The 15226-nt window shown below is 23.8% G+C and overlaps 1 protein-coding gene across 7 annotated transcripts in view; it reads left to right on the forward strand.

Moving 5' to 3' along the window:
* The window catches only part of LOC122508429 (protein capicua homolog), an 84682-nt gene extending 70251 nt beyond the window's left edge, over positions 1-14431 (forward strand). For 4 of the 7 annotated variants that reach the window (XM_043621765.1, XM_043621770.1, XM_043621766.1 and 1 more), the window contains 9 exons: positions 2581-3280; positions 5059-5369; positions 5627-5855; positions 6303-6491; positions 6904-7167; positions 9480-9675; positions 9778-9989; positions 10115-10594; positions 13300-14431. In XM_043621765.1, coding sequence (XP_043477700.1) covers positions 2581-3280; positions 5059-5369; positions 5627-5855; positions 6303-6491; positions 6904-7167; positions 9480-9675; positions 9778-9989; positions 10115-10594; positions 13300-13370 — 2652 coding nt within the window. In that variant the 3' untranslated portion in view covers positions 13371-14431. Of the gene's footprint in view, positions 1-2580; positions 3281-5058; positions 5370-5626; positions 5856-6302; positions 6492-6903; positions 7168-9479; positions 9676-9777; positions 9990-10114; positions 10595-10816; positions 10887-13299 lie in introns of all 7 variants that reach the window. The other 3 variants (XM_043621768.1, XM_043621769.1, XM_043621772.1) reach the window with 3 other exon arrangements.
* The last annotated feature ends 795 nt before the right edge of the window (positions 14432-15226 follow it).

The following is a 15226-nucleotide window of genomic DNA, read 5'->3' on the forward strand; positions in this document are numbered from 1 at the left end:
TTAATTTTTAACTATCATAATGAATATTAAAATTATTTCCAAAACTTCAATTATTTTCGAAAATTAATAAAATTCTTCGCAGAAATTCAATTATTTTGAAAAAATCTAAAAAAAAATTGTCAACATTTCAATTATTTTTATAAATAAATGAATAGCAAAATTCTTCGAAAAAATTCAATTATTTTGAAAAAATCTTATTATCTTTATAAATTAATAGCAAAATTCTTCGCCGAAATTCAATTGTATTCAGGAAGTTTTATAAAATTCAATTACTTTCATAAATAACAATATTCATCACAAGAATTCAATTATTTTCAAAATTAATAAAATTCCTCGCAGAAATTTAATTATTTTGAAAAAATCTAAAAAAAAATTGTCAGCATTTCAATTATTTTTATAAATGAATAGCAAAATTCTTCGCCAAAATTCAATTAAGGTTTTATTGTTAATGAAAATAATTGAATTTATATAATGAATTTTATTGAAATTTATGAAAATTTTCTAGCTAGAGGATGTATTACATATTTATAAAAGTAACTGAATTCTTAGATAGAATTTGCTTATTTTTTAAATGAATTAAATTTTTGCGAAGAATTTCATTAGAATTTTTTAAATGAATTGAATTGTTTCGTAAAATATCATTAAAATGTTTGAAAATAGTTGAATTTGTATAAAGAATTTTATCTAAATTTTTTAAATAATTGAATTGTTTCGAAAAATTTCATTAAAATTTGTAAAGTTAAATTTATTCTTTGGAGAAATTTTATGAAAATTGTATTAAAAATAATAATTGAATTCTTATAAAGAAATTTATCAAAATTTTTGAAAATAGTTCAATTCGTATAATGAATTTTATCAAAATTTTTCTTAAACAATTGAATTATTTCGAAGAATTTCATTAAAACTGAAAAATTAAATAAATCCTTTGGCGAAATTTTATGAAATTGTATAAAAAATAATTATTGAATTTTTATGAAGAATATTATCAAAAATTTGAATGAATGAATAGCAAAATTCAATTATATTCAGGAATTTTAATACAAGTCATTGCAAAATTCAATTATTTTCATAAATACCAGTATTCATCACAAGAATTCAATTATTTTCAAAAGTAAGAAAATTCAATTATTTTTAAAAATTTTAATAAAATTTATGGAAAAATTTCAATTATTCTCAAAAATTTTTCTTAATTCAACGATTTTCAATGTTCTACTATTTTAATAAAATTTCCCAAAAGAATTCAATTATTAAACAAAAATTTTGATAATATTCTACACCAAGATTTATACAATTTTAATCGAACTCCTCGAAAAATGTAATTATTCTGAAAAATTTTATTAAAATTCGTCGAAAGAATTTAATTATTTAAAAATTTGTTAATAAAATTGTGTATGAAACATTCAATTATTCAATAATTTATTAATTTTTGTAAAATTGTCAAAATTATCAATCCTCCAATTTATTAATTTTTGTACTTAAATCATTGAATTCTTTTTGAATTTTTTAATAAAAATTGATTTAAAAATGAATTTGAGTTAAAGTTTTAGATAATAATTGAATTTTGGAGAAGTTACTAATAATTGCAATTTTTAGAAATAATTGAATTTTGTAAAATTTTGAAATTAAAATCTTTGAAAATTTGAATTTTTCATACTCTTAATTAAAAATTCGATAAGACTAATTTTTTTCAAAAAGCTTAATCGAATTTTTTTAAAATTATTAAAATTTTTTATTTTCTAATTTATATTTAATTGAAGAATTTCCTAATAATTGAAATTTCGTAAAATTGAATTGAAAAACAAATAAATTTGAAAATTCGCAAAAGAAACTTTATCAAAAATTATTAAAAATAATTGATATTTCAAGAAGACTTTTAGTTAAAAACTTTAGAAAATAATAATTGAATTGAAATGATGAAAATAATTTTAAAGAAGTTACAGTAACAATATTCTTATATTATAATATAAAATAATGATTTTATCACTTGGTCGTGTTTAATTATTATAAAACATGAAGAAAGCGATTATTCTGAGTCGAAGACTCGGAGTGATCGATTTCTTCTTGTTTTATAATAATATTCTTATAATTAGGGAAATTTGTAAATAAATGAAATAGAACATTTTTTTGAGTATTTAATCATTTTTAGAGTGAATCAGAATATTCTTTAAGGTCAGAGAAAAAGTTAAAATTTAGTCTGGAAATCGTGGAAAAACAATTAAATTTTTGTGGCAAATGTTTTTTTTTTAAATAAAATTGTATTTTTATAAACAAGTGATTGAAATTTATTAAAAAGTTATAAAAATCAGAAAAAGAATCAAAATTTTGTCTGGAAGTCAGGGAGAAATAATTAAGGTAGAACAAAATCAAATTTTTGTTTCAACTACGTTGAATTAAGATTTTACTCTTCAGATTGAAGAGTCGATATTTTGATCATTATATTTAGAAATTTTGAGGAAATGATCATTTGATGTTATGAATAAATTGTATTCACTCAAGTTTAGTACACTAATCAACATAAATAAATTTTTAATATAACAAGAGAATATTTGAAATACCTAATGATAGAATTTAAAATTACAGACAAAAGATCGTATTCGAAGGCCAATGAATGCATTTATGATATTCTCGAAACGTCATCGTGCAGTTGTACATCAAAGGCATCCGAATCAGGATAATCGTACGGTATCGAAGATCCTCGGTGAATGGTGGTACGCATTGGGTCCCGATGAAAAGCAAAAATATCACAATCTCGCATCGGAAGTTAAGGAGGCGCACTTTAAAGCACATCCCGAATGGAAATGGTGCAGTAAAGATAGACGAAAATCATCGACAACAAGTTTCAAGGGTGGCGATCAAAGGGGAAAATTAAATAGTACCGGTGAAGAAACAGACGCTGGTCCACCGTCTGACGATGTTCCATTAACACCAAGAGCCAATGAAGATGTCACAATGCCTGTTAATTCTCTTTACAACGAAAATCCAACAGTTGAAATTCAACAGACGTACAGTTCTCATCGAATACCAGAGACGACAACACATATTGAAACAACGGAATTAGAAACGAAGCAGGAGGACGAGGGTAATGCCTCAGATGATGATCAAATGGTGATTTGCGAAGATCCACAACCTGAAATTGATCTAAAATGTAAAGATAAATTAATTGACAGTGACAATGAGGGACAGGATGATGATCCTGATAAGAAAATGCAAATTTATTCAACGGGACAAAAATCTGATGGTGTTAAAACTGACATCACTTGTAGGCCAAAACCAATTAAAGGTGAGTTTTATTTTAACGGAGAATTTTTTTTTAGAAATTTAAGTTGAAGAGTTGATCAAAATTACAGGCTTTGCAATTACTTTGTTTTATTTATTAATTATCAATCTTTTGTTTTATTTATATTTAAAGATTTTCATACTAAGTTTACCCTCGATTAAAATTTTTAACTATTAATGTTTGAAGTTTTTAAAATTTTTTTCTCAGCTTAAAATATTAATAACAACCATTCAATTATTTTCTTTTGAAAATTCTTCGAAAAAATTCAATTTTTTTTTTTAAAGTTTAATACAATTCTTACCATGAATTCAATTATTTTCAAAAAGTTTAATAAAATTCTTCCCAAGAAATCAATTATTTTTCTAAATAATAATATTTTTTGCGGGAGTTTTCAATTATTTTCAATATAATTTTAGTAAAGTTTCTCTCGAAAGAATTTAATTTAAACAAAATTTTTTTCATAAATAATATTTTCTGCTGGAAATTCAATTATTTTAGATACAATTTTAATAAAATTTTAGCGAAAGAATTCAATTGTTTCTAAAAATGTTAAATAAAATTCTTTAGAAGAATTCAATTACATACTTTAAATATAATTTTATTAAAATTTTGTGGATTCAATTCAATTGTTTTCGAAAATGTAAATAACATTCTTTATAAAGTTACAATTACAAATTAAAATATAATTTAAATTTAAAACTATGTTGTTTATTTAATTTTTGTTATTATTCGTTCTTTAAAACATAAACATTTTTTACTTTTAAAAATTATTTAGAAATATAATCTTATTTTTGAAGAATTCTAACTAAAAAATTGAAAAATAATTGAATTGCACAAAAATTTAGAATTGAAGTTGAATAAAATTTTTAATAATATCTCCTACAGTATTTTAATAAATTATTAATTTCCTAGAAATTTATTAAAATTTTGAATAATTTTATATAAAAAAAATCGAAAAAAACAATTGAATTTTGGAAGATTTGCAGTTGTAATTTTTAGAAATAATTATATTTCAGAAGGTTTTACATTGAAATTGTTAAAAATTTTAATTCCTGTTGAAATATAGATAAATGACAATAAGTATTGAAATATTTATTTTACCAGTTTTTTTGAATTTTTGAATAATTTAAGTAATTTTGAAGAAATTAGGTTTTTGAAAAATTGTAATTAAAATTTTTTGAAGATAATTTAGTTCCCAAAAATAATTTTAAAAAATTGATACAATTGAAAATTGTTTGAAATTTACCAAATTTCACTGAAATAAATTTTGTAGTTGAAAATTTTTTTTTTTTTTTACTTTTAAAAATTATTTTGAAATATAATCGTATTTTCGAAGAATTCTAACTGAAAATTCAGAAAATAATTCAATTTTACATGAATTTAGAATTGAAGTCATCACTAGGATAAAGAAGGAAGTTGATATTCTATTCTAGACATCAAGGAAATACATAATCAAATTTTTGTGATAATCCTGAATAAAATAAATGAATTTTTTTCCAACATCGACTAAAGCGAGTTTCTTTTAATCGTAAAATTTAATTTTTCGATAAGTCCATTTTTTGAAACTTTTTCTCTGTCTTGCGAAATTAATGAAGAACAGTATTTCAATTTCAATCAAATTTGTTATTTTTCACTTTTGCTCTACTTTTTTCCAAAAATTAATTATCGAGTGCGAAGCCAGAAATTGAAAGAGTTATCTTTAAAAGGAATTTTTGATAAAATTTGATAAAGTTCAATGGTTCAAGAAAGAAGTTTAAGAAAATAAATGATTATAATTACAGCACGTCTACCGTCAACGAGTATAGAAACAACGGCTAAATACCATCATGCTTCTTTGGACAAAGGTGGTACGGTCTCCGTTTTATCGACCACGTATCCTTATCACAGTCCCGTCAATCCCACAGGAGTGTCAGGCTTTCAGCCAACTGGAGGTGCTTTCATCACCATGCCCGTATCGCCCAAAGTCATCAAGCCGGAAGCCGTGAAAAGCGAACAACAATACAGCACACAATACACTGTCAACAATCTTGTTGCCAATGTCCACCCTGAAAATGGAAGAAACAAATTCACTGCTGCACCAGTATTACATTCTGTAAGTGTTTTTAATATTCTTAACAACTTTTGACTATTTATTTTTTGACTATTATTTTTTATTCCATTATTTTCCTTTGATTTGATTACTTTTCGTTTTTAAGTTTTCAAATATCCTCTTTTTGGTCATTTATTTTTGAAAAAAAAACTAAATTGAAACTGAGCACAGTACATTTTATTGTAAAAATAGAAATTTTTTAAAAAATAAACAAAAAAAAATTCGCTCAGTAACGAACAAATGATTACCGATACTAACAGATTGGATCGAAACCCATGATGGCTCTGTTAAAACAACAGCAGCCATTACAACCTTTAGGCACTGTTCATCGACCTCCGATTACAACAACAACTTATCCGTCGTCACTCACTTTGACATTGGTTGATCATGATCTTGTTGCTGTATCGAAACCCCAACAGACTGCACAATATATTGGGCCGGCTGGACCTCATTCGCGAATGTACTGCGGATTTCAAATACCAATTTCAGGTAAATACACTTCTTGCAAATTTATTATTCAATTAGAAGTTAGAACATTAAAATTATTTAATACAACAATTTAATAAAACAAAAATTATTTAATATTGAATAAATATACAGGGCTCGAACTAAATCCGTAAATTTGTTTAAAGCCCGTAAAAGTAAGTTTTTTAAAAAAAAAAAAGTCCGTAAAGTTCGTAGTTTCATTGAAAAAGCAAAAAATTTCGTAAGTTTAACGTAAATTTGGAGAATTTTTGAGAAGTTACAAATAATTGCAAAAATTCAATTTTATAGTATAAAATAAATATTTAATTAACGTTCGACTTGATTTAAAATTGTAGTAAAAAATATTGAAAATAATAAAATGTACAAATTCGGACAAAGTGAGGATTTTAATAATCTACACCAACTTTTTTCGAGAAGTAAATTAACAGATTTCTAATTTTTTAATTTCAGATGCCAGTGGACGTAACATATCTGTACAAAATTTAATTCCCGGCAAAGTAGAATCCCATGGTGTTATTGTTAGTAAATCGTATCCAGTGTCGACATCAAATCCCAGCACTCCAAGTTATCGGGGAATAGGTCATTCTATCGCTAGACTCGCAGAACCTGAAAAGAATGAAAATCACAATCAAACGTATGGTGAGTAATTTTGATTTTTTTTTACAAAAGATTTACAAAAGAAATATTTTCATAAAAAAATGCGTAATGAAGAAAAGAAAAACAATTTAAAAGAAATTTTTAATAATATACAAAAACAAATTTATTTTATTTATGTAAATTCAAAATATTAATAATAGAAAATTAATTGATTGGAGTAACTGAAAAATAATGAACAGAACTGAATAAATAATAAATAGTTTTTTATAGAATAGAATTTAGTAAATAACTTAACAGAGATAAAATTAAATTAAACAGATTTTATATGTTGATGAATAAAATTTGTTATTTTGTAGTAAGCAGTATTTTCTTATTTTTAGTGAATAATAAAATGTTATTTTGAGTAATAATAAAATTTTTTAGTTTAATATGTAATAAAATTTCTTTGTTTCAGTAAATAATATTAAAGAACAAGAAAGGAAGGATTCTGTGAATAATTTGATGATTATCGACAAACAAAAACCCCCGTCAACGCCTCATACACCCCATACACCTCACAGCAATTCCGGAAGTGGTGATCATTCGTCTAATAAATCATACACTGTTGAGGAAACAATGGGTTCTACTAATGATGTTGCTGCGAATAAAGGAACTTTTATGCTAGCGCCCACACCTGCACAACTTGGTCGAGCACCCTTACAAAGGAGACAATCAATGGGTAAATATTACTGCATACATTATTTTTTATCACCATTGAACCATTTCTATACTATTTTTTGCAAAAAAAGTAATTCTCTATACCTTTTTTTAATTAAATATCAAATTCAGTTTCTTAGTCACTTACTTACTACGTTAGTATTAAAAAAAATACGATTAAAATAGAATAGCTGACTTCGCACTCATCTACTAAAACCTACGATTTACTACTTTTTTTTACGATTTGCAACTATTTTGATCACTTTTTTTCGATTTGCGCCACTAAAAGATACTCTCCTGTTTTTTTGAAAATTTGCACTACTTTAAACCCGCTAATAGTTGAAATAAAAAAAATTAAAACTTATTTGTTTCAAAATTACCTATTTATTGTGCTTTATTAATATATATAAAGATTTTGTTACTAAATTTATCCTCGATTTTAAACTATTAAAGTTTGAAACATTTGACTTTTCTTTCTCACCTTAAAAAATTAACACCATAAAAAGTTACAGTTGCAATTTTCAGAGATAGTCAATAATTCTATCAATTATTTATTTTTGTATTTAAATAATTGAATTCTCATAGAACTTACTTATAAGAATTGGTTTGAAATTAAGAATTTTAGTTAAAATTTTAGAAAATAATTGAATTTTTCACAGAATTTGAATTATTTTCAAAAATTTTAATGAAATTATTCTCAATAATTCAATTATTGTCATAAATAATATTTTTTACAGGAATTCAATTATTTTCAAAAAATGCAAATAAAAATCTTCATAAGAATTCAATTATTTTTATAAAATAATAATATTTTTGAAGTAATTCAATTATTTCAAAAAATTTTTTTAAATTTTAAATCAATTTAATTATTTTTATAAATAAAAAAATTCTTCACAAGAATTCATTTTTTAAATCTAATTTTAATCAAATTTCTCAAAATAATTCAATTATTTTTAAAAATTTAATAAAATTTTCCCAAAGAATTCAATTATTTTTGTAAATAATACAATTCTTTGAATGAATTAAATTATTTTCTCTCCAATTTTAATTGGAACAGAAATTTACAGAAATTGTAATGTTTTCAAAAAATTTAACAAAATTCTTCAAAGCAATAAAGTTAAAAATTTTAATTTTAATAAAGTTCTTTGCAAAATTTCAATTATTTTCAAAAATTTTAATAAAATTATTCGCAAAAATTCAATTATTGTCATAAATAATATTTTTTGCAGGGAATTCAATTATTTTAAAAAAATGCAAATAAAAATCTTCATAAGAATTCAATTATTTTTGTAAAATAATAATATTTTTAAAGTAATTCAATTATTTCAAATTTTTTTTTTAAATTTTAAATCAATTCAATTATTTCTATAAATAAAAAAATTCTTCACATGAATTCATTTTGATGTTTTAAATCTAATTTTAATAAAATTTCTCAAAATAATTCAATTATTTTTAAAAATTTAATAAAATTTTTCCAAAGAATTCAATTATTTTTGTAAATAATACAATTCCTTGAAAGATTTCAATTATTGTTAAAATTGTTAATTGAATTTTCGAAGCAATTCAATTATTTTCTCTCCAATTTTAATTCAATTCTATGCAGAAATTGTAATGTTTTAAAAAAAGTTAACAAAATTCTTCAAAGCAAAAAAATTTAAAATTTAAATAAAGTTCTTTGCAGAATCAATTTTGAATATTGAATATTGTAAGGTTTATAAATAATTAAAGTTTCAAAGGTTTTACATGGAAATTATTTAGAATTTTAATGCTGTTGGAAAAGTACTGATAACAATAAGTATATTTAAATATTTGTTTAACAAAAATGATTGAAGTTTTTAATTAATTTATTTTAAAAACTCCCAAAAATAATGTTAATAAAAAATTGAAATAGTTGAAAATTTTATCAAATTTACATAAAATAATTTTTACATTTTAAAGAATTTTTTTGTTTTTACCTTTATATTTTGATTTTGATTTTTTTGTATTTTGAAATATAATCGTATTTTCAAAGAATTCTAATTGAAAATTTGGAAAATAATTGAATTTAAAAATAGTTAGACTTGAAGTTATTAGCGCAGGATAAGGAAAGAAGTTAATATTCTTTCTGGAAATCAGGGAAATACATAATGAAAGTTTTGCATTAACCTTGAATATAGAATAAGTTACTTTTTAAGTTTTTTTTGCACATTATACGGACTAGAACGAGTTAGTCTTGAAATTACTTTTTGCTAAGTTTTTTAAAAATTAATTACCGAGTGCGAAGCCTTAAATAGAGATAAAAAAATTCAAATTTAAAAAATTTGCTTCTCAATGATAAAAATTTGTCATTATTAGCAATGCCTCCCACATCAAATGCAGGAGATCATGGGCCTCTAACGTCTCAACGTTCAGACAACAGATCAATTAATAGTTCGTCCCAAAATTCAGAGCAAATCTCGCAACAGAATTTATCAGAATCTCTCGCATCGCCTTCACCTTCAACAAAAAAAGGTTCTTTCTTTAAGAAAAATTTTGAAGATGGCATGGATAGGTATGTTTACTTCAATTTTCTATCCCCCACAATTCCCTTTTGTTTTTTGTTATTAAAATATTTGTTTTCATGTATAATAATTAGGGAATTTTGTCATTTTAGGGTCCTTGAACAAGTCAATTTTCAAGAAAAATTTTCATCCTTACCGGAATTCAAACCGGAGGATATACAAAGTCCTAGTGCAATTAGTTTAAATGCATCAGCAGGAACATCAGCCCATGGCCCTGTCAGTTCTAATTTACATTCTTCCAATATTGCCTCATCCCTGCAAAGTTATCGTAAAAAATCTGGAACAGGATCTCATCGAGCTTCAAGTAATTTCCTTTGTTTTTTGTATTTAAAAAAGGGAAAATAAAAACGAAAATAAAAATTTTATAACTAGAATTTATACTTTTCTGGAAAAATTAGGAATTAATTTTGTTATCTTTATTTATTTTAGTTAATGAGGAAGAAATGGAATCTGATGTACCACTTTCGGCGACTTCAAAATCAACGGCAAATGTGAAATTAACTGGTAATACGTTCTTTGGACCGGACTTTAATGTCGATGCGTATAGAGCTAATTCGGATATATTGGGAGATGTGGACGCCACTTCGCCGCGAACGCCAAAAACTCCTGGTGGCGGTGTGGGAAATACGGTGGGCGTCAATAGAAGTGACAACGAACGTGGTCATAGGAAAATTTTAGAGCAACGGCGACAACTTGTTATGCAATTGTTTCAAGAAAATGGTTACTTCCCATCAACGCAAGCTACCTCTGCTTTTCAGGCGAAGCACTCGGACATTTTTCCAAGTAAAACAAGTTTGCAGTTAAAAATTCGAGAAGTTAGACAAAAACTTAAATCTAATTCCACTCCAATGAGTGCCAATAGTCTTGTGAGTCCATTGCCCACTTCTGAACCATCGCCCAATATTTCTGGTGAGTGAATTTTTATACTTTCTTTTTGTTTCGTCATTTTCTTTTTTTTTTTTTGTTTCTTTTTTCACCAATTCTACAAAATCGACTCGAATCAAATTTGTTGGATAACAGAAATTAGAATTCATCGATAAATGAATTTGATTAATAATGAAGAAATTAGATTTGTTTAAATTAAACTGTTTTTTATTTTTCCAAATTTAACAACATTGTCATTTCATTTAGTTTCGACGGATTCAAGAACACCTTCATCCAATTGGCGTCAATGGTGGCTTGAAAGTAATAACTGCTAAAGGTATTATAAAAAGCGTGCTGTTTTTCTTTTCATTTTAGTTTTACCTTTTCAAACTGGTGTTAGTCTTTTTTCCAAGAATTCGTTTTCTAATTACGAAATTCTCTTTTTGTTTACGGTACTTTGATATTATTTATATTTTTATTACAGGCTTCGGATAGTATGACTTTTAGAATTTTTTTAAAATTTTCATAAACGGCATCTTTATTCGATTAATTGCAAAAAAGGTACTTTTGGCGTTTTCTTCCAAATATTGCAGTAAAATAACACTTCTTTTTCGTATGAAATACAAATTCTTTCGATATTTATACTATAAAAAAATATCTTTCAAAAGTATTTAAAATAATTTTTTTACAGATAATTAAATTTTTGAAATATATAATTAAAAACTTTGTAAATAATTGAAGTTTTGTAAAATTTTATTCAAAGTGATTGTATTTTTTAATTTAACTTTTTTTCTTTCAATTTTTTTCTTATTTTATTGAAATTTTTTATAATCAAATTTTAAAGAATTTTAATTACAAATTTTGAAAATAATCGAATTAAAAAAAAAACAAAATGAAAATTTCAAAATGAAATTTAATGAAAAATAATAAAAATTAGCTTCAAAACATTATAAATTAAAAAATATTTTTTAAATAAGTAATTATTACAGTTTTTTCACTATATTTTTTAAAGTTAAATTATTTTAAATATTTTCGGTTAAATATTTCCAAAAATTCAAATATCTACAAGAAATAATTAAAATAAACAATTTTAAATAATTTGATTTTTTAAAATTTTGGAGAAAACAATTATTTTAAAAATTTTTAGTTAAGGTTCTTCAAAAAAATTGATTAATTTTTTTAAATTATCCAATAATTCTTTTCGAATATTTCAATTATTTTGAAAATTTACACTACAATATTTTTAAAAAAACAAATAGGTACTTAGAATTTCTTTTCAATATTTATCTTTTAAATTAAATTATCTTTTCAAGAAAAGGTTAGTTTAGTTAAAAATTTTTGGAAATAATTAAATTTTGGGAAGCATTACAGTTATTTGCTTTTAGAAATAATTAAATAACGAAAGGTTTAAAATTGAGAGATCAAAAATTTTAATTCTTGTGGAAAAATAAATAGCAAGTAGGATTTAAATATTTATCTAAAAAAATTATTGAAGTTTAGAGTTTATAATTTTAAATTTTGAATTTGAAATTTGAAATTAGAAATTAGTGAAAGATCAGGGAAATAAAAAATGAAGTTTTTGTGTTAATACTGAACGACTTTTTTTTATTTCTTTGAAACGAATTTTTGCACCTTAAAGTCGATCCGAGGCCTGTATTATTAAATGTAGAATATATTATTTTTTTTTATTATTATTGTTTTTATTTTATTTTATGAATCGTGACAAGTCCTTTCGTAGAAAGTAAAAAGTACTATTTTACTTATTTATATTCGTTTATCATGTTCAGGATTTCATTATAATTAAGATTTATTTATTAATTTTTTAATCCAATTTTATATTTATTTCGTTTATATATTTTATTTTTTTATTATATAAAATTTCTTTCTTTTTCTTTTTTCTAATCTATTTATTTCCTTTTTTAAATCGATTTCTGTTTTTATAGCTAATTTTTTTCAAATCAATTTGAAATACTAAGGAAAAGGATTCTTTTCTTAATTAAATTTCTGTTTTCATAAATCAATTTCTTTTTTCTTATTTATTTATTCTTTATTTATCATGGTTAATTTGCAATATTTTGCTTATATATTTGTTTATGAATTTATCTATTAGTTTATTGTATTTGTTTACAGTTTTGTGTATTGCTTTTTTCACTTTTTTTTATTAATCTCTTTATTACCTTTGTACATTTTTTTTTATTTTTAATTTCAAAGAAAATTTTTTCAAATATCATTTATATTGCCACTACATTCGTATAATTGATACGTTGGCCATTGACGCCAAAGAATGGAGGCTTTATAAACAGGTATGATTTAATAATTCAAACACTTTCTCATTTACATATATATGCGATTCACACAAAACTTTAAACACAATTACACTGATCAATTCGAACAAATTGCAATTACAACTTTCAATTTTAAAATTTAAATTACTATTTTGGTTGGCTAAATTCTCAAAAATTCTTTGAAGAGTAAATAAAATTGAAAAGTAAATAAATAATATTTTTGAATAACTATTAATAAATAACTGAAAAAAGTAAAAAATAAATTGAAAAAAAAGATTAAGAATATATTATATAAAGAAATTGTGATAAATATTTAAATGTTTATTTTATTACTAGTTTTCGAATGTTGGGGTTTTTAGTTTTGGTTATTGGTTTAATTTCGTCAACCACTGTAGAAATAATGTTGTACTTGCTTGTATTTTTTAAAAAATTGAATTCAAATTAAAGGGAAATTTTAATTTTCAGGTCCCTTAACTGCTCCTCCCACATCAATGGGAGCTCCCCAATCACTGCCTGTAAGCAGCAGTGGTAGCTAGCACCCACGAGTCAACTGTGATACTTTGCATCCCCTAACTCCTAAACACGAATACATCATTATCCTCTGAAAAGGATTCTGCTGTTTTCTCTTTTCTTGCTTAGAAACAAAAAAAAACAAAGAAAAGAAAAAAAATTTGTTAAATGTACAGTTTCCTTGCGGATAAACTGTTCTTAAGACTTCAGTGCAATTTGAATCTTGATCCTAATTGTCTTGTATAGATAAATGTACAGATCTCTCTCAGCGTGCTAACATACAAACGTCTCAGTTTATTTTGAACAAATTTAAAAAAAAATAGTTGATTTCTCAAACTATAAAGCACAAAGTGAAAGAGAACTCTCAATAACCTTCGATAGGTGCGAGCACTATTCTCCAAAAAAAAATAAATAATCGAAGACAATACACGAATCTCTATTCTAAATTCAAAGACAGTCTCTCTCTCCCTCTATTTCTCTAAATATAAAGAGAACAATTATTTTGGTACCGAATGAGACTGTTTAGAATAAAAAAAAAATTATAAATATAGAAAAGCTGATCGTTGTAGATTGGCACGCTTTGAATGATTTTTAAAGAGAGGCCTAAAAGCCATTGTTAAATGTTGTTGAAAATACTATGATTGACAAAAAAATAAAAAAAAGGGTTAAGGGGGGACGAGGGAGAGAGAAAAACAAAGAGTGCATGTATGCGTGAGAGAAAGAATCGTAATCGGAGACTATTAGAATTATATAACAAGAAAATTATAAAATGAAATCAGAGTTTATATACTTTAGTTATACTTCATAATATACTATAGTTGAAAGAAAGCTCTATAATGGATTGAAGGACAAAAACAACAAAAAAGAAACTGCATTAACCATAGCACAAAAAAAAGTTATGTATCCGCAATTCATATTTATGCTATCGTAAACACTGTGGCAAAGTCTTGAGATGAAAAAAAGGAAGAACGAAAAAATTTCCGAAAGAGTTAACAAAAAAAAAAAAAATATGTCTATTATTATACCCGGTCTTGATGACTCGAGACCACGGTGTGTTTTGGTGATTTCTAGATTATATCGTATATTATATATATATAAATATATATAAAAAGAATAATAATGAAAAATAACGTGCCATTGTGCGGCGACAAAATGGGAAATGCAATCGTTGCGTTTCTCTTGTTAGTAATAAATTAACTGTTAGACGCTCCTCGGGATAGTTAAACTGTAAAATGTTTCTTGAAAGTACTTATCAACTGTTTTTAAAGCCTTGTTCAAGTTCAGCACATCTTCACGATCTCGATATTACTACTATTATTATTGTTTTTTTAGTTTCGATTTTTTCACAATGAATTTTTTAAGTTCTTTTAGGTTCGATTTTTTTATATTTTTAATTTTTCTACACACTGATTTGATTTTTTTATTTTTGTGTCCGAATTTTCAAAATATTTTTATGATCTGATATTTTTATATTTTTGTTTTTTAATACTACTTTTACGTGATTTTTCAACATATTTTTATGTTCTTTTTTTTCAAAATACTAACTGGAGGGTTTTTTTAAAAACACATTTTTGTGTTTTCGAGTTTTCAAAATATTTTCATAATCCACTGATTTTAAACTTATATTTGTGATTTTTCAACATATTTTTATGTTCATTTTCAAAAAAAAAAAAAATAATCATACTTCTAATTTTAAACTTTTATAAATTCGAGTAATTAAAATATTTTTATGATCCGAATTTTTCTCAAAACTTTTTCGTATTTTTACAAAAAATGTTTTTTCAAAATCTTTTCAAAATCCTTTTACGATTTTTCGAGATATTTTTAAATTCAAGATGTTTGAAAATAATTGTCTGATCTGATTTTTTTTACAATACTTGAT

This window comes from Leptopilina heterotoma, unplaced genomic scaffold, assembly GCF_015476425.1.
Source record: "Leptopilina heterotoma isolate Lh14 unplaced genomic scaffold, ASM1547642v1 Lhet_54, whole genome shotgun sequence".
NCBI classification, from domain to species: domain Eukaryota; kingdom Metazoa; phylum Arthropoda; class Insecta; order Hymenoptera; family Figitidae; genus Leptopilina; species Leptopilina heterotoma.